We start from the raw sequence: 18,904 nt of genomic DNA, 5'->3' as shown, positions 1-18,904 counted from the left end.
TCTTAATAATGAGAAGAATGTTAATCATGCTTTGTTTATGTTGCTATACCTGTTTAATTGCAAGAACACTTGTTTTAATCGGAACATGGAGAACCACCCAAGAAAACAGTACAACCACAACATCACATGGCTCTGATCTTAGCCGAATAATTAGGCATGTGGTTAGCTGGTGGCTTTACCGAAAGGGCAAGGAGGGGGAAGGTGTTGGGTGCACGATCCGGAGCTACTGCCTTCGCTAAGGTGTTGTCTCATTAACGGGTTGTGGTCCGCATCGCTACTGAAACTCTAGCGGGCTACCAGTTATCTGCGTGTCTTTGTAAAGGCTTCGTAGTGGACCCCCCAGCCACTCACCAAAGGAAGTGTTTAAGGGCTTTGCAAACCCGGGCGACACGGGGGACCACGAGTTGTGGGTAAAGTGTACAACCTCTGCAGAGTGAAAACTGATATATCAACCGTGCTCACGGTTAAGAGTGGCTTGGACCCTCACATGATAATTGAACTTAAAGATGAGAATTAACTGTGTTACCTTTACCTTTGGGATAATGTTAATGTTATATGCTTAAGTGGGTTGGTATAAATTTACATCTAGTAATTAGGGGCTGCTAATAAAAATTTGACCAATTAAAACGCTAACCGCTTAAAGCCTTGAGCCATTCCTTGTGAGCCTTGCATGTTTCCCCCACCTACTAAGTACCAACCATAAGTGTACTTACCCTTGCCCAAACGCTGTTCAGAAGCTTGTGACGACGGGGAGTTCTTCGACAACTTCGAGGAGTTCTAGGCAGGCGGTTCACCAGTCAAGCCTGTGGAGAAGCTACACTGTGTGTGTGCACGCGTGTTAAGTTATCGGTGAACGATTAAAGACCTTCGTGTCTATCACGCTGAGTGTAATAAAGTTCATACTGGTTTATGTACGTTTTTTAGCACTGTCTTTGATGTATTCACTGATGACGTCAGCATATGTGTGAGAACAGATCCTGGCACACATATGCGATGCATTCGGTTTTGTCCAGAAACCGGGTGTGACATGTTGGTACGGTCGATCTGAAGCTTACTTCGGGAAAAATTGTGCGGCTGAAGAACGTGCATCATGTCCCGTCAATAAGGAAGAATTTAATTAGTGGTTCGTTGCTGTATCGAGATGGCTATAAATTTGTGTTTGAGTCCAATAAATGTATGGAACGTTTGTTGGTAAAGGCTATGATAGCAGAGGTTTGTTCCACTTGTCTTTATCTGATGCTAGTTTTAATTCTGTAAACCATGTGAACTATGATAATGAGAGAAATGTTTGGCATTCGCGCTTATGTCATGTAAACTTTAGTTGTATGACACGCTTAGCTGGTATGAATTTAATTCCGAAATTTAACTTGGTCAAAGATTCTAAATGCCATGAGTGTGTGCAATCGAAGCGACCTCGCAAGTCTCACAAGGCTGCTGCAGTGAGGAACTTGGCACCATTAGAATTAATTCATTCTGATTTATGTGAAATGAATGGTGTGTTGACCAAAGGTGGCAAAAGATATTTCATGGACATTAATAGATGATTGTACTAGATTTTGATGTGTACTGTTAAAATCAAAAGATGAAGCGTTGCATTATTTTAAAATCTATAAAGCTGAGGTTGAGAATCAACTTGAGAGAAAGATAAAACATGTTAGATCGGATCAAGGTGGATAGTACTTCTCAAATAAGTTCAATTTGTTTTGTGAGGAACATGGCATCCTATTCTCCTGAGTCAAATGGAGTGGTTGAAAGGAAGAACCGCACTCTAACTAAGATGGTTAACGTCATGTTAGAAACAGCGGGACTTTCCTAGGAATGGTGGGGGTGAGGCTATATTGACTGCCTGTCATATTCTTAACAGAGTTCCTATGAAAAACAAAGAGAAGACACCATTCGAGGAATGGGAGAATAAAAGGTTGACACTCTCATATTTGCATACTTGGGGTTGTTTAGCAAATGTTAACATACCAGTTGCTAAGAAATGTAAACTCGAACCGAAAACAGTTGATTGCATCTTTCTAGGCTATGCTTTTCACAACATTGGGTATAGATTCATGATAATAAAATCTGGAGTACCTGACATGCACATTGGTACAATTATAGAGTCCAGAGATGATACATTTTTTGAGAATGAATTTCCTATGAAAAATACACCAATCACTTCTAGTCATGAATCTATTTTATTGCCTGAAACACATAAACCGGTAATACACGCTGATACTGAAACCCATGTGGAAAATCTAGATGAGGACAACAATGAAGCTCCTAGGAGGAGTAAGAAGTCTTTTGATGATGATTTCATTGTATACCTTGTGGATGACACTCCAAAGAGCATAGAAAAGGCATATTCCTCTCCTGACGCTGGCTATTGGAAGGAAGCGGTACGGAGTGAGATGAATTCTATTATGTCTAATGGAGCTTGGGAGGTTGTCGATCGTCCTTTCGGGTGCAAACCTGGGGGATGTAAATGAATATTTAAGAAAAAGCTTAGGTCTGATGGTACTATTGAGAAGTACAAGGCAAGGCTTGTGGCGAAGGGTTATACCCAGAAAGAAGACGAAGATTATTTTGACACTCATTCACTTGTTGCCCGTTTGACGACCATACGAGTGTTACTTTCCTTGGTTGCCTCACACGGTCTTCTCATTCATTAGATGGGCGTTAAGACAACTTTTCTTGAATAGAGAGTTTGAGGAAGAGATCTATATAGATCAGCCTGATGGTTTTGTAACAAATGGTCAAGAGGGTAAGATGTGTAAGTTGTTGAAATCTTTGTATGGCCTAAAGCAAGCGCCTAAGTAGTGGCATGAAAAGTTTGATAAAACTTTGACATGAACTGGCTTTATTGTGAATGAAGCTGATAAATGTGTTTATTATTGGTATGGTGGGGGAGAAGGTGTGATCTTGTGCTTATATGTGGATGATACACTAATCTTTGTAAATAATGTCAATGTGATCAAGGAAGTGAAAGACTTTTTGTCTAGTAACTTTGAAATGAAAGATATGGGAGAAGTTAATGTTATTCTTAATATAAAGCTACTGAGAGAAGGAAATGGTGGGGTTACTCTTGTGCAATCCCACTATGTGGAAAAAATGTTGAACCGCTTTGGATATAGTGATTGCACATCTGCTCCAACTCCTTATGATCCGAGTGTGCTATTAAGAAAAAATCGGAAAATAGCACGAGATCAATTGAGATATTCTCAAATTATTGGCTAGTGCAACGAGGCCTGACATCTCATTTTCTATGAGCAAACTTAGCCGGTTTGTTTCAAATCCAGGAGATGATCATTGGCATGCTCTTGAGAGAATATTGCGCTATCTAAAAGGGACTATGAGCTATGTTATATACTACACGGGTTACATGAGGGTACTAGAGGGTTATTGTGATGCAAACTGGATATCTGATGCTGATGAGATTTATGCCAAAAGTGGATATGTGTTCTCACTTGGAGGTGGCGCTGTTTCATGGAAGTCTTGCAAGCAGACTATTTTAACAAGGTCAATAATGGAAGCAGAACTCACAACATAAGATACTGCCACAGTTGAGGCTAAGTGGCTTCGTGAACTCCTAATGGATTTACCGGTAGTTGAAAAACCAATACCGGCTATTTCTATAAACTGTGATAATCAGACAGTGATAATCAAGGTAAAGAGTTCTAAGGATAATACGAAGTCAAGTAGGCATGTGAAAAGGCGGTTGAAATCTGTCAGAAAATTGAGAAACTCCGGAGTAATAGCATTGGACTATGTCCATACATCTAAGAATCTGGTAGATCAGTTCACTAAGGGTCTGCACGTAATGTGATAGAAGGTGCATCTAGGGAGATGGGCTTGAGACCCACTTGAAGTCACACCATGGTGGTAACCTGTCCTACGTGCAACAAACTAGTAGTTGTCTAAGATGGAGAAAACCCCTTACAATAAAGGTCCAAATCGTTTGAAATGTATGTTTCTCTTGTACTGTATGGCAAGTTGGTATATACCTTAATGTGATCCGAGTGGCTTGTTTAAGCAGAGATGTTGTCCTACAGAATATCTTAGAAGGAACACACCTATATGAGTTCGACTGCTAGTCACAGTCTACGAGATCTGGGTAATCTCTAGATACTCATGAAAGGCCTCGAAGTGTGACTTATATGCTTCAACCAGAGGGGATGCTTGCAGCAGCCTATTACCAGAAAAGAATTTGGGTGAAACTCACTTCGCACAAAACTGTCAATTCAAGGCATAGTCCATTGTTCAGTTGTGAATGAACGTAACTCTTGTCCTAGATGGATGTTCAACTTAACAGTCTCCATCAAAACCCTGGTATATCAAAAAACTGTTATTTTTAACATTGTTTAACACGTGCCCTAGAATTTGGTGGGGATTGTTGGATTTAATATGGGCCAAGCCTAATATTTTATCTAATTAAATCAAATAATTCTAAGTCCCGCACTATCTGGTTTAGTACCACATGGGAATTTGACTGAATGTTGACTCGACTTATATACGTGAAATATATTTGCTTATATTGAGAAGTTGAGAAAAAGGTGGCATGCCACACGTGCGTGTCGCCGCCGAGCCGTGGCGTGCCTGCCTGTGCGGAGCCGAGCCGAGCCGTGGCGTGCCATGCCTGCCTGCGTGTGGAGCAGAGCAGAGTTTTGCCACTCAAGGCAATTAATTTTAGTGGCTTCTAATAGAAAGGAGTTTCTAGAGTTTAAAGCTGATAGGATGATAGTGTCTGCGAGAGTTACTTCCTCCATGACTGCTAACTCCTCCGTTTAGCTTCTGCTCGTGAGAATAAAAGGAGAACTCCTTCAACATTCAGTAAGTTACTTCGAGTTCGCTACTAGATCAAGTTTTCCCGTCCCTGTTCTTGCAAGAGCAGGCCTCCGAAACCGAACCGTCTACGAGTTATCTGCTTCGGTTGAAGGGCGGCCATCAGGTACTGCTTGTTGGACGCTGCTTCCACTGCATCGAGAGGAACAACTACATCAACAGAAGCTATGACACTTATTAGTATTGTCTACGTGTTGGCTTTTTTTTTCCACCACATCATCCATTTTATATTATAGTACTAGTCTCAAATATTATAAGGTGTGTAAGCTGAAGTCTTGCCGATTCTTTGTGGAAACTGGAAAGTAATTCTATGAGAACAGTGATTCCATGTCGAGTGACAGATGGGCCTATACATAGCTGCCGGTTTGGCATCTTCCTTTGCTCACCCCCACCGTCATGGTGATTACGGGCCGTGGTAGTCCGGCTCAGGGGAATCCTGCCTGAAACTCGATTCGGCGTATGTCCATCGTACACCCCAATCCTACATGCTACACTAACCGGTTTATGTAACTATGTATACAGGACGCTTCTTATCGTTGTTTGTTGGCACACTCCCTGTGAGGTTCAGATTTTTCGTTTAGAGTCCTCAGCTGCAGCAAGAGAATGAGCAAAATTCACCTGGAAACCAGTTTCTCCAGATCCAGGGCACCAAACCTGGGGTAGTTACACCCTCATCAAATCAGACAAAACTGTTATGAGTCTGAAAATCCTTGGTAAATTAATTAGGAACACTTTATTCCTTTCAAAGCTGTAGCAGCATGAAGCACATACATTCCAAAACACTTCACTGCTACTAGTATTAAAAGCAACATCCGAGGTCTTCTGCAGCCATAAAGCCACACCATAATAACATTTCCCAGAAGTTTGAACTAAAGTGCACGGAGATTACAAGAAGAATTACATGTGCAACAGGGGATATCAACACTCAAAACTGAAGCAACACGGGTACATAGTGTAAGCGAAGTGCAAAATGCTAGGATCAGTCATCTCTCCATTCAAGCTGGCATTCTTCTCTGCAACACCGATAGAATGTTGTCATTGGCTCATCAGCTGATCGAATCTGCATCTGCTTGAAGTATGCTTCTCCATGGTTGCATCTTGGGCATGAAGCTGCAAGTTCAGCGAATGCATTTAGCATACTATGGTTTCACACATTGTGTATTCAGACATTAAGTTCCAAGTCACAATGTACCAAGTCAATAGCAGATAAAGATAGGTTGCCCCACTATATTCAATAAGAAAAAGTTTCATTCATGCGGTAATGGTAACAGTATCAAAGTTATGCTATCAATCTAATTTCACAAAATATTCTAAAATCAAGGCTCCATTGTGGGTTGTGGCAACTTGTGTACGTGGCTGGTAATCAACTTCAGCGAATGTACCTAGTGTGCTATGTTTGGTACGCTTCTTATTCAGTTCCGGGTTACAAGTAATTGCAAGTTACTTAGCTCTGTTTGGCAACAGTTACTGGAGAATTATGGATATTGCCTCACAGATATGCTATATATCTGCTCTCTAAATTATTATATTTCATCCACTGAGTGATGATAAGTACAAGCCCTATTAGGCCACCACACTAAATATTTCCATAAACAAGTACCCCAAAATTGATGCTATTTCTGTCACTTTGACAATGGCAAATAAGGGGCTATGCTCTTAAGCTAGTAAAAAAAATGCATTTATGAAAATCTGCAAGAGGTCAGTGTGATGGTTTTCCAACAAAAACATAGGATTGATATCTTCGTAAAAAATAACATCTGATTGAATCATGCTCCTTGATAATTCAGGAGTGAAGCTTTTGAACACAAAAAAGTAAGGTTCCAGGTTTATTGTCTGTGTGGTTTGTACTTAGCAGGTATAATAGCTAACCTCTGATTTCAATTTGAAAGATAAAAGGGGCAGATCGAAGCTAGCAAGAAGCTTACTATGCTTCTCATGTTATATTATTTTGTTGTGACACCACTTCGACCTTGTCATTTCCCCTTTTTATCAGTGCTTTAATAAAGAGGTAATCTCATTTGCTTTGTATTGCTGAACCATTGATTTAAATAACAGACAAACTACACTGAAAATTTTGGTGATTTATATAATAAAGTAATGGGATAACCCACCAATTGGACAACCAATGATAAAGCAAAACTCAGTACTGCTACTGTACCCGTACAACATTGGCTATTTTGATTAACCATTTACTTTTGAGACTCAACTTCTTGGTCAAGGATCATGATGACAACAACTCAACAACGATGCTCAATGGCTCATAATGAAAACACTATCAACAGATAGCATAGATATCGCCTGATAAAGAACCGAAGCATAGCTTGCAAGACCGCACAGAGCATAATAGCTCCACAGAACAAAGATAAGGGCGGAGAGCTCACTTGCGGTCTTGGGGGCCAACTTCATCGCGTCGGCGTTGCTGAAGATGGGCTCTACCTCCTTCTTGACCAACTTCGCCTTCCTCACGATCTGCGGCACCACCAAGGGAGACAGAACCACATAAAACTCAGATCGATTTGAGGCATCAGAAAGACAGAGAGCGACGAGACAGAAAAAATTGGCGGCGGGGAAGAGGAATAGGGCGAGAGACCTTGTTCTGGATGGCGCAGACGTAGGGGCAGAGGGGGCAGAAGAGGCGCAGGCGGTGGCTTCCGGTGCCTGGATCGATCTGCAGCAGCAGCCCACACGACGGGCAGAACTCCATCGCCGCGCTCGCCGCCCTTCTCCGCCGCCGCGCTCCAGACGTCCCGGTGCCCCGCCGAATAGACAAGGATTTCCGGAGAGGCCGACACAAAAACCCTGGGTTGTTGGGCTTGGCCCGGATTGTTTGGACGTTGTGGGCCGGCGAGCACATGGGTGTTAAAAGGATGGGCCGTGGGCAAGTCGAATGAGAAGGCCCGGGATTCCACCAATAAATAGCTGAATCAGCCAGTCAGTGAACACCAGTCGTGCACCAAATTGACCAAATTTCCAACGGAAACAAATTACTGCCCTCAGAAAAGAGAAGATTTTCCTTCAAATTTTTTTTTGCCATACACATGCACTTTGAATTTGGAAAACAAGATGGGGCTGATAACAAGCCCTTGATTACATTGGTGGTGATAAAGCTGGGGCTGTTAGAGTGCTACGTACTCCTTTCATCCGATATCTGTCGACACATATGACAATCCTCTGGCCTCTTTTTCTGTAACAAAATACAACCGAGCTGCCTAATTTTACAACAAATGTAACGGTAACAGAGATAAAACTATACGAAGTACAGCCAGGCACTTGGAAGTAAGGTTGCTAGCATCAGGCAGGCCTCTCACCACCATCTGGCGGCGCAGCCTTCTGTGAACTACTTTGCTCAACATCGGCTGGCACGCTTGTCCTGGGAGGTGATGGCGGCTGGACATCCACATCAGGGTAAGCAGCCTTGTACCTTGCTCTCAACCCTTCATCCACAAGCCTTACTCCATTTAACTGGTTACCCAGAGATAGCCATCTGTGCAAAAGAAAAAGGTGCGGGAAGCAAACAGTAAGCATCTCGCAACCAAAAAACTTGCTGAAGAAGAGAGGCAGCGAATAGCGCACCCAGCTTGTGTATTATGCATTCTCGCAAACAGTTCCAGCTTCCTTGTCCTTGGGCTTATCCGTTCTAGCATGGCATACATCTGCACAACAAAACAGATTTAAAGAATCAGTCCTATTCTTGAAATGATAAGTTTCAGAAGACGATACGATCTCAAGATTTCCAGTTCTACTTTTTGATATATGCATTTTTGTTGCACTAGAGGCAAACCTGTTATGGATCTAGGTAGAAAACAAGTATCAAACAATGCTTTTGCAAGCAACATCAAGCAAACTAGGCACCATTTGTTCCTAAACATTTCGTATGAACAATAGAAATGGGTGTATTACCTCATCAGGTTTTCTGCTAGTCTCACGGACTTCAGCAACAATAACATCAGTATCTATATTCCTGTTCACTAAAGGGTTTCCTTTAATTCCAACAAGACAATGTTCTTTGCTGTGATTCAACCAATGGCCAGTGCGGCCAGTTCGGATGATACGTTGAAGTTGATTGGTCTTCACCCAGATAATTTCTTCAACGCGCTTGTAACCCCAGAGCTCCAGACTGTGGATCGAGAAAAGGGTAAAGTGAATATGTGAAAGAATGTACATTTCAAAATGCAACATTCAGAGGGCATTGGTCTTAAGAAACAACATTCAGAAGAGCAATAAAATGCATTTATGTCTTACAGTGTATACCAAGAATAAAGCAACATTCTTAAAGATAGTGACAAATATTGTTAGTATGGTATATATCATCTACTAAGTTACGAGTATATGATTTTATGAAGGATGGAATCAAAACTCTTCAAAAGTCATTGTATTTTTTTGGTGGACGCATTGTTATGATAGGGATATAGAATCATTCATGCCCTTCCAACATCACTGAACAAAACTTAAGGTTTGCAAACTTACCATTCACGCCCAAGTTCCATTGCACGACCAGTGACCCATAAGAAAATCAAACCATCAGTTTGCAAAGCTGGAACATTAAGCGTCCTCATTTCATCGTCAGCCATTGTGCCATACGGCAGCTCCATATGAATATCCCAGGGGGGGTCTGCCATAATTACTCCAAACTGTCCTAAGATGTCCATTCTGAAGTTCCGAATGTCACAGTTTATCCATTGAGATTCTCCTAGTTCTATTTCTGAACAATATTCAGCTCTCTGAGGCTTTATTTGCCTAGGAGGCGCAAGGGCACCAGCCATCATTGGAGGTACATCTGGTGTTTGATCAAGCTCATAGTGGACATACTTGCAAGTCTACAGAACATATGACATATGTAAGATACAAACAGCATACTGGCACATGACAGACAGTAGAACAAAAGAAGAAAGTGTATGTATCTATAGTCACCTTTGTGTGACGGCATGTGTCCAGGAAAGAGCAATCTCCTAGGTTTGTATCAGTATGTGGAGCAATAATACGCCGAAAGTGGACCTGCTCACAGTGAAACATAATTACATAGTGGTTACCACTGGTACCTAAAACCATGTAGAAGAGAGCAGGAAATCATCTGAATCTGAATATTAAAAATTGAGAAAATCCTGTACCTAAAACATAATTCAAGGAAATCATCTGAATCTGAATATTAAAAATTGAGAAAATCCTGTAGTGTGATATTAATAAACTGAAGCATTTCGCAATACAGTCTTACTTTTCAAGTTATAGACATATGCTGTGTGAAAACTAACTTAACTTAGGTTGACCATAAATATCAGAGTTGCCTCCAAATCATTTGCAAAGAAAAATAATGAAAACATTTCTCACCACTTTGGTCTCATTTTAAGAAACATGAAGGAAGCACTAAAGCATGAATGCATTATTTGTCATATTATGATATTATAAGTAGAAAATTTGAGCATGACAGAAAATTTTGGCTAAGTGCTTAAAGTAAATGGACAAATTGAAATTTCTACAGAAGTGATGGCATTCAAATGTGGTGCGTGCTTTTTTCAAAAAGGGAAAAAAGGAAAACATGGAAAACAAGAACATTAACACTGACCTTATCACAGGCCACAAAGGAACCTGTTTGGCGTCGGCAATCTTCCTTAGTTAAATTGGTACAATATTCCTTTAGCTGGGAACCACCCTTTGTTTTAAACTGGCAGAATGGAACCAGAGGTAAGCAAAAGAGATGGCAATCAAAAAGTGAAAGGTATACTGATAACCAGAATATTAGGGTACAGTACTATGCTGGGCAGCCCGGGCTCAGAGGCTATAATCTTGGCAGCGTTAACAACATGCAGCTGATGATTATGGAAGCTGAATACCATAAATAATGGCTCTTGACTGTCACATTTACCCAGTTCAAAAACAAGATAGGTTTCTGATGATCATTTAGTTTACCAATGCCCAATGGCCACTCTAACAACTCAGTTAAGCATCATAATATCCTATGGCAGTCTCAACACAAAAAATTTCTAAGCAGATCAGAAGATTGATGTAACTATTCAACTCCGGAGAACATTGATCAAAGGGTGAAGATATAACAAACCTTTGCAGCGACAGCCGTCTCCTTTGCTGTAGGCCGGTGGATGAGATCCAGCAGCTCCTCTCCAGTCTTCGTATTCTGTTTCTCTCTATATGTCTTCTTGTTCAGCAGCAGCTCAAGATCTTTAAGGTCATCCTCCTCTGTCCTCTGCTTCAGCTGATTGGGGCCTGGCCCCGGACCACCACCCATTGGCATAACTGCCCCTGGCGGCATGAACGGCCGCTGCAGCGGCATCAACCCTGGTGGCATCCTAGGCATCCCCATGCCCCTGGGGCGTGGAAACATCGGTGGCATTGGATGACCCCACATATCCGGCTGCTGCAGTGGCGGAGGCCTCGGTATGATGGCGCTGTTAGCATCAGTCTCGGACGGGGCCGCCTGTGGAGTTGGCGGAGGTTGGGCTTGGGGAACAGAGGCGGATTCAGGCAGCTCTTTGAGGAGTTTGCTCCGGTCAATGGCCCAGACCATCATCATCTGCTTGCCCCCAATGATGGCCTCCTCGATCTGCAATGCGCCGCTGTCTTCCGCGATGCGGCGGAGCGCAAGGGCAACCGCAGCGTGCGCGGATCCCCCAAGCTCCGCAGCAAGGTCGGCAAGAGCCGCCCGCTCGGCCTCGCTGGCCGACGACGTCTCCGCCTGCAGGCGGCGCGCGAGCGCTGCGGCGTCGATCTCGGCGAAGGGGACGAGCTCAAGGAGGCACACGGCAACCATGGTGCGCACGGCGTCGATGCCGCCACCGACGCCCGCGCCCCCCGCGGCGGCGGAGGCCGGGGAGGAGCCCGGCGAGGTCTTGCGGCGGGTGGAGCGGGCCGGGTCGGGGAGGGCGCGGCGGTGGTGGGGCTTGAGGCTGGCGCTCTGCGCGTGGCCGCTGGCGTTGGGGTAGAGCGTGGGGACGAAGGGGCGGCCGTTGAAGGCGGCGACGAGGCGGAGGGATTGGTCGAGGGAGGGCACCAGGTCCGGGACGAGGTGCTGCAGGGAGCCGATGAGGTCCAGCTGCGCCTCCCGGCGGGCGGTGATGGACTCCTCCAGGGTCCGGCACTGCTCGCGCATGGCCGCGAGGTCGTCGCCGCCGCCGGGGGCGGCGTCGGTCTGCGCCTCCATGGTCGGTGGCGACGAGGTCGACGGCGAGGGTTTTGGATCGAGCTAGTGTTGCGGCACCACGGCGTGCCGAGTGAGGGAGGGGACAAGTTCGCGCCGAGATGGGCTTACTTCGGCCCGGTTTGGCAGTCCAGATCCACCAAATTCTGGTGACCGCGGCATGAGGCCCGACCCAAAAATTCCTTCGTTCGGACGCGCGTGGCCGTGTGGCAGCCCACGCCCGCGAGTTCTGTTTTGCCGCCTCAAAAGTCCTGCTCCTCCTTCCCCTGCAGCTCGCCCAGAGAAGAGGTAGGAACCAGGAAGTCCATTCTGCTAACAGTCGAGACTAGTAGATCATGCCAACCCTGCAGATCGCAGCGCGTTGTTGTCGGCTGATCTCACTCTTTAGAATGGACGAATTGGATGACGGTCGAGAAGATGATGATCAATGATGTACTCATAAATCATATGTTGGCGTGTTGTTAATTAGCTGAGCTTGCATTGCAATGTCAGGCCTTGCTCGTGGTTGACAGATTATTACGGTCGACCCTAGGTGACTGCCGGAAGGGCATCCCAACGTAGCACTTCAACAATGGATCAGAAAAGCCGGCCGGACCGCATATACACAGCTCGATAGCAGGAAGCTGTTCGAAGCTTCGAGTACTAAATCCTGGGAGATGAAAGCCTGGTGTGATGTTTCTTGAATTATTACACAAAACTAGATAGTAGAGTGATGCATAATCTTTGTTCGAGTCAGTAAATACCAAAGGCTCAATGTTGCTTCTAGCCATTTCATTGAAAATACCGTACAACATCTGCTCTCACGCAAAGAAGGGACGACTGGACGAGCAGTCAGATCACACCTTTTATTTTTTTTAAAAAAAAAAAGGGGTAAAAGCAAGAGAACATATAGTGCACTGTGCTTAACTGATTAATTCTGATAAACTATTTCAAAAAACCTTATCTTATCACGTTGTTTCACATAAAAGAAATGCACGGTATGAGGTATTTCGGCAGTAAATTACTATCGTGCTTGCAGATGTAAATCCTAATCACACATACAAGAAGAGATCTCCCCATAGACACACAAAAAGAGAAACTGCCCTTATCGTTGTCGATGATATATGGAAAGATCGCTGGTAGGGCTGGCTAGAGTATGGAACATAATGATAAACTGGATGAGAGATGAAAAACCAGTCAACTACTAATTAGCTCCCTAATTTGGAGATGCAGCTAGCAGATCAACAGCAACCATTTTGAAGGAAGAAGCTAATTAAAAGCCGGGTTCAGTTTGTTCAAAATCAAATCAACCATTCAGCAAACTGTACCGTTAGTAAGAGGCCACCACTTACCAGCTGCGGGGCGCCCATGGATCGAGTTCATTACGGTTTAAGAATGAAGAATACATGAGTGATATTGGTTCGGCTCATCTCTCCCGTGTGCCTTGGCGATTCACCGCCCCAGGAATTGGAGGGCATGAGCCGAAACAACACCACGCCATGTCGTCTTATTCACTCGATCTCTTCTCGCTGATTCCCCCGGACGAAATGAGATGAGTCATGCATTGCATACTGGGTACCTACTACTAGCTCGCTGTGCAGCTCTCTTGTGGCTGGCTTCCCATGTTTACCGGCCTATGCCTCTCTCTGATGGCAAATGCATGGCAAGCAACCTAGGAACCAAACATATGGTGCTTTAATAGGGGACAAGTTCCATGGACCCAAAAAAAAACCCCGGAAGGGTCCTCATAAGCTATTGCAGCTAGCTCCTGGATATGCCCAAGGATCAAGAGAAGCGATGCTCATCGCACCGCTGGGATCCCACTGATCTCCGCGACTTATTACTTTAGCTGCATGTTTGAATTTTTTTTTATCTCTCCGCAGTATATTATAGAATTCGAGATGCTTAAATAGTCTATATCTAGTCCTAATGCCAGGCTGCCCCCACAAGGCAAACTTCATAAACTAGCTAGGGGTTCGTTTGGAGCGTTGTTCTTGTTGCAAGAATCTTTGTCCTTCCAGGATCTGTATGTTGCGTTTCAAATAAGCTCAAAGTTCTGATGACTCAAAGTCTGATATAGCTCTTCATTGCTGGACGGAGAACGTGCCACGTGAGTTCAGCAAGAATCTAGGGAGAAACTGTATAGGTTTCAGTACAGCTTGGTGCATACAATAAGCAGGGCCACGGAACCTTTTGGTATAGAAACTATATAGGTTTCGGTACCGTGCGAATTGTTATTGATTTAGAGGTCTGTGTTGCCAAAGTGGCCAGTTCATCGTCAGCAATCAACCCACATGGCATGCTAAAGGAGAACAGCGATTGCAAGGTTCGCATCTCCTTCACGAACCTCCACTCAAATAAATCGAATGTATGATGTATCCATGTTCCATAGTCCTCACATGCCTACTTGCCACGCAAGCATGAACGCGTTCAGTTGTATACCGTACCATCAGTCTAGAGACTCTAGAGAAGCAGCAAACTCTCCTTTTAATTAATTTGCACTAGTATTGGAATAATTAGCACACATTTAGATTTAATTCACTCTAAATATTGATAGAATGTAAATAGATTAACTTATATGATCACGTAACATGAGCACTGCCACTGACTCTTAAATATGTGACGTTTAGCACAAGCTAATTCGTCATATTTTTAAGAACTGCCGGATCCAAGGAATGTACAGGGAAATGGCCTTCTGTACCGGTTGGAAACCCCATTTAGTATTGGTTGGAGCCCGCAACCGGTACTAAAGGGGCTCACGGGGATCTATCCTTTAGACCCGGTTCTAATGCTTACATTAGTATCAGGTCAAAACCCAATCGGTAAAAAGGTGCTGGATGAAAGGTCATTTCCCTATTAGCGTGAACTCCACGTGAACAGATCTCCTGTACTCAGTAACAAAAATAGTAAGAAGCTGTTAATTATGAGAGACGACAGGATTGACACACTTACTTATTGATGATTGCAAAAGAGCTAGCAGTAGATATTGAGATAGTACGGCGTTGAGCCGTTGACAGTTGACAGCGCCTCCACTAGGCCAGGCTCGATGCACCAGTGTGGCTTGTAGCCCTGCAGAGCCACGTAGGTTCAGATGCCACTTGGAGGAGAGAGAACGTGACATGGGGTTTTCCCCAAGATGCAGCTCGATCATGCAAGAAAAATGGAGTCTTCGGTGGTCCAATCTGGCGAGAAAGAAGCGAACTGTACGTAACTCAGCTGGTAAGGTTCCTTGTCAACTTTGTGATGGAACACTGGAACCTGACCATCAGGGTTCGAGTCTTTGACTCTACACTGGTGCTTGCGTTTTCCTGAATTTATTCTAAAATTTAACCAGTGTTATTCTTTTAGTGGTAGGTGATGTGCCCCTCGACAGCGAGACGCCAGTGGTGACTTCGTCAATCTCGAGGATTTGCCGGCTCAATCTTTTGGCGGTGCTTATAGGGTAAGGTTGCATGCGTGTATGTGACACCCGACCCAATTTGGTTGGCCCAGTGTGACCCATGAGCGCAAGTGTGCATGCTTAGTACCACCTTGCTAGTTGAGCAAGGGTGGAGCCAACTTATAAATCTTTGTCAACCAGCCATAGCACGTTCGGGTTAACCCTTTTACACGAAGCGAGGATAAAAGTGTAAGCAGGGTGCTATGTGTACGCGTACCCCTCTCGGAAGGGCTGGGGGTGCGGATTTGGAGGACGGGGTGTTACAAATGGTATCAGAGCTGACCCTTGCGGTTGTGCGTATGTGTCAGTGTGCGGGCATATGGCGCATGGCGTGTGTGGGCTCTGGATGGGACACACGGTATGGCATATGGCGCCGACACTGGGCGTATAATCATGCGCTAAGAGGGAACGTTTCCGGACATTTGTCCAAATGTGGGTGAGTTGGATCGACGAGGATGTTGAAGTGTGGCTGAGTTGGACCAACGAAGACATCGGTTCTTCGAGGGGGGTGTATGTGACACCCGACCCAATTTGGTTGGCCTAGTGTGGCCCATGAGCGTAGGTGCGCATGTTTAGTACCACCTTGCTAGTTGAGCAAGGGTGGAGCCAACTTATAAGTGTTTGTCGACTGGCCATAGCACCTTCGATTAACCCTTTTACACGAAGCGAGAATGAAAGTGTAAGAAGAGTGCTATGTGTTCGCGTGCCCATCCCTTGGAAGGGCTGGGCGGTGCGACTTTGGAGGATAAGGTGTTACAGTGTATTCGTAGGCGCAAGTGTGTACGTGTATGTGAGCGTCTGCGTTTGTACTGTGTGATTCGAGAAAGAAAATCATCGCAAAAAAGAAAGGAGAAAATCGGTGCATATGCTTGCGCGTTGGAAGATGCAGTTTTGATCCATCTGTTTCTACATGGACAATAACATTTTGTTGAGGCTAATGTACGCGTAGTATGTCTGTGTTGGACTGATCCTTAATAACCAAGTAGAGAGTGATGAAACAACCGACTACGTTATAAGAAGAAAGAAGCCCAATGGGCGAGCGGACCAGATAAGCTTATTTCATTACGCCTTCGTCCCTTTCCACTTGGGAATCCTATGCATCTTCCAAAAAGGGAAGGTTATGAACAGGAATCCTATGCATCTTCTGAAGAGGGGGAATGTTGTGAAATTTCTACAGTTCGAGATTCATGCACGAACTCTCCTTTGTTGGATCCAACATCACTTCCTCCTCCACCTGACTCGTTTCCTCACCCAGCCGTCATCCAGCACGCGCCGCCGCTCGCTCCTCCAGCATGAGTTGTTCATGCTACCATCCATTGTCCAGGGTTCGCTTCTCCATCGCACCGGGAATCCTTTTTAAAGTTTGTAGGACCGACAGGGATTGTTAGGGGCTTCCACCTCTGGTGGACCTAGAGGAGCACCGAGGTGGATGGCTGGCCGATAATGGTGAAGGTGTGGGGGCAGTGAGGCAAGACCGTGATGACACCGTCGGCTGGGCGGTGGAGAATATCTGATGGATAGGATCAGAACAGGGTCGTCACAGTGATGGTACAGTGAAGTCGTGCTAGCATGGTGGGGACGGCGGAGGCGGATCCGGCCGACACGGCGAGAATGCCATCGGAGGCAGAGGTGAAGCGGAAAGAGTGCCTGAGACTAGGACAAAGTAATGACGGGTAGCGTGTCAGGTGCAGGGACAATGTCGTGTGCGTGTTAGGTCAGTTTTAATGGGAGATTTCATGAGAGTTTCATGAGCATTAAATTCTGCACCACCTCAACAATTACTGACTTGGCAGGATGATGATGAGGAGAGAGGAGGGGAAGTTTCATCAGATTAGAGAGAAATTTCATCCCCATAAAACTCATAACTCATAAGGCTCGGTTACTAAGTATATAACAGTGGCCGTACAACATTGCGATGTATGGGAGAGGAGTCCCGATGTATAGGAGAGGAGCCCCTTCTCACCTCTACTTTCCTAAAAAACAAACAAAAAAAAAGACTTCCGTCCGACTCGTATTCGTATCGGCTCAGCCGCTGCTCTATCCTTTTCTTCGCCAATACGTCGATCGACGCACGGGCGTCCACGCTTCCAATTCCAAGTTTCCAACTTGGTCTCTTTCCACCCATAAACCCTGAACCCCACGACACCACGACTCAACATATCATCCATCGACCCGAGACTGAAACACGCCCGCGTCTCGCCGGTGATCTTGCCATCGTCTCTTCGATCCGCTCGTCAGCGCCTCGTCGGTCGTCATCATGTCGCGCGCCGTCCCCGCCGACGACCACCACCGCGACGACGCTTGGCAGGCCGCAGGCCCCCCGGTACACCACCACCCCCACCACGCCGTGTTCACCAACCCGGCGTATTACCGCGCGCTCTACGACTTCTCGACCTCGCCCGAGATCCTCTTCGAGGAGCAGGCGCTCCGGAACGGCCGCACCTGGAGCGAGGACCTCACCCTGTGCACCGGCGTCGGCTACCTCACGGGCGCCGTGGCGGGCGCCGCCGCGGGGCTCCGCCGCGCGGCCGTCGAGGCGGAGCCCGGCGAGTCCTTCAAGCTGCGCGTCAGCCGCGCCCTCAACAACTGCAGCTCCGTCGGCCGCGCCGGCGGCAACCGCCTCGGCGTGATCGCGATGCTCTTCTCCGGCACGAGGTCTGTCGTCAGCCACTACAGGTCCGGCGCGGACGACTGGATCAACACCGCGGCCGCCGGAGTCAGCACCGGCGCGCTCTACCGCATGCCCGGCGGGCCGCGGGCCGCCGTAGTCGGCGGCATCGTCGGAGGGATCATGGCCGGGGCCGCCATTGTCGCAGGGAAGCCGCTGCTTGAGGAATATGCGCCAAATCTTGGCATCTGAAATATGTGTAGTCTTTATGGTGCTGTACCATCTTATTAAGCCAAATTCAGTATAGAGTGCTTAGGGCAGTCCCAATAGGACATTGATGATAGTTTCTATCCCTCTTAATTGTCATGCCAACTAAGCAATTTGCTAATGTGGCAGTAGATTTATTATGGCGAGAGAGAAACCATTTCCTGGAGAGGAAACCAAGTCCTCACGCATACCGATGGGCCAAGAAACCAGCGAATCTGCATTGAGAAGATCCAAGTAGTTTCTTCATGCTTACCGTCGGATCCTTTGCGCTTGCACCGCTGCTACCCGTCACTCGAGCTCCTTTACATGATGCATAGAGGATCTGGTACTAGAAGGGAGAATGATTGGTTAGATTTTTGTCTAGACTCTAGATAAAAAAAATTGCATTGTGAAGAATGATTTCTTGGTACAATATTCCAGTGCCCTTATGCAAGTTCTGAAGGGAGATATAATTTTCCGCTAACTGCTTTTTCTTTCGATCTTATGTGGGAAATAGACAATACTGTGTCTCAAATTACGCAGGAAAGCACCTTTTTCCTTGGACACTGCACAATCGCATTATGAGATAAAAGCTGGATGGCTTATTAGTTGGAAGTCTCAATCTGAATCTGTTCTGGTTGCTATACCTACACTGTGC

The 18,904-nt window shown here is 45.6% G+C and overlaps 3 protein-coding genes across 3 annotated transcripts; 1 reads left to right on the top strand and 2 right to left on the bottom strand.

The window, feature by feature from the left end:
- Positions 1-5,528: 5,528 nt before the first annotated feature.
- Positions 5,529-7,607, bottom strand: LOC101782188 (DNA-directed RNA polymerase III subunit RPC10). Its single transcript, XM_004953365.2, has 3 exons — positions 7,418-7,607; positions 7,209-7,296; positions 5,529-5,937 (listed from the first exon to the last, which is right to left on the bottom strand). The coding sequence occupies exons 1-3, from the start codon at positions 7,529-7,531 to the stop codon at positions 5,807-5,809; spliced, it is 333 nt and encodes a 110-aa protein (XP_004953422.1). The 5' UTR covers positions 7,532-7,607; the 3' UTR covers positions 5,529-5,806.
- Positions 7,608-7,815: 208 nt separating this feature from the next.
- Positions 7,816-12,047, bottom strand: LOC101781789 (probable N6-adenosine-methyltransferase MT-A70-like). The gene is made up of 7 exons (XM_004953364.3): positions 10,880-12,047; positions 10,388-10,486; positions 9,739-9,822; positions 9,295-9,644; positions 8,728-8,944; positions 8,401-8,480; positions 7,816-8,311 (listed from the first exon to the last, which is right to left on the bottom strand). Exons 1-7 carry the CDS (start codon positions 11,975-11,977, stop codon positions 8,119-8,121), a joined length of 2,121 nt encoding a protein of 706 aa, XP_004953421.1. The 5' UTR covers positions 11,978-12,047; the 3' UTR covers positions 7,816-8,118.
- Positions 12,048-17,649: 5,602 nt separating this feature from the next.
- LOC101763311 (mitochondrial import inner membrane translocase subunit TIM23-3) lies at positions 17,650-18,350 on the top strand. The gene has a single exon (XM_004955090.2). The coding sequence runs from the start codon at positions 17,650-17,652 to the stop codon at positions 18,250-18,252; it is 603 nt and encodes a 200-aa protein (XP_004955147.1). The 3' UTR covers positions 18,253-18,350.
- Positions 18,351-18,904: the final 554 nt, after the last annotated feature.

The sequence above is a fragment of the Setaria italica genome, chromosome I (assembly GCF_000263155.2).
Source record: "Setaria italica strain Yugu1 chromosome I, Setaria_italica_v2.0, whole genome shotgun sequence".
NCBI classification, from domain to species: Eukaryota; Viridiplantae; Streptophyta; class Magnoliopsida; order Poales; family Poaceae; genus Setaria; species Setaria italica.
Note: the sequence above shows the minus strand (reverse complement) of the source record. Positions and strands in the feature narration are given on the sequence as shown.

What these genes read in the sequence shown, in the direction of transcription:
- LOC101782188 (XM_004953365.2), bottom strand. Translation starts at nt 7,531, where the DNA reads ATGGAGTTCTGCCCGTCGTGTGGGCTGCTGCTGCAGATCGATCCAGGC. An exon ending in TCTGCGCCATCCAGAACAAG is followed by an intron (nt 7,297 to 7,417) that starts GTCTCTCGCCCT and finishes GTGGTGCCGCAG; the next exon opens with ATCGTGAGGAAGGCGAAGTT. An exon ending in GTTGGCCCCCAAGACCGCAA is followed by an intron (nt 5,938 to 7,208) that starts GTGAGCTCTCCG and finishes CTGAACTTGCAG; the next exon opens with CTTCATGCCCAAGATGCAAC.
- LOC101781789 (XM_004953364.3), bottom strand. Translation starts at nt 11,977, where the DNA reads ATGGAGGCGCAGACCGACGCCGCCCCCGGCGGCGGCGACGACCTCGCG. An exon ending in CTAGCAGAAAACCTGATGAG is followed by an intron (nt 8,481 to 8,727) that starts GTAATACACCCA and finishes TTTGTTGTGCAG; the next exon opens with ATGTATGCCATGCTAGAACG. An exon ending in ATGCATAATACACAAGCTGG is followed by an intron (nt 8,312 to 8,400) that starts GTGCGCTATTCG and finishes TCTTTTGCACAG; the next exon opens with ATGGCTATCTCTGGGTAACC.
- LOC101763311 (XM_004955090.2), top strand. Translation starts at nt 17,650, where the DNA reads ATGTCGCGCGCCGTCCCCGCCGACGACCACCACCGCGACGACGCTTGG.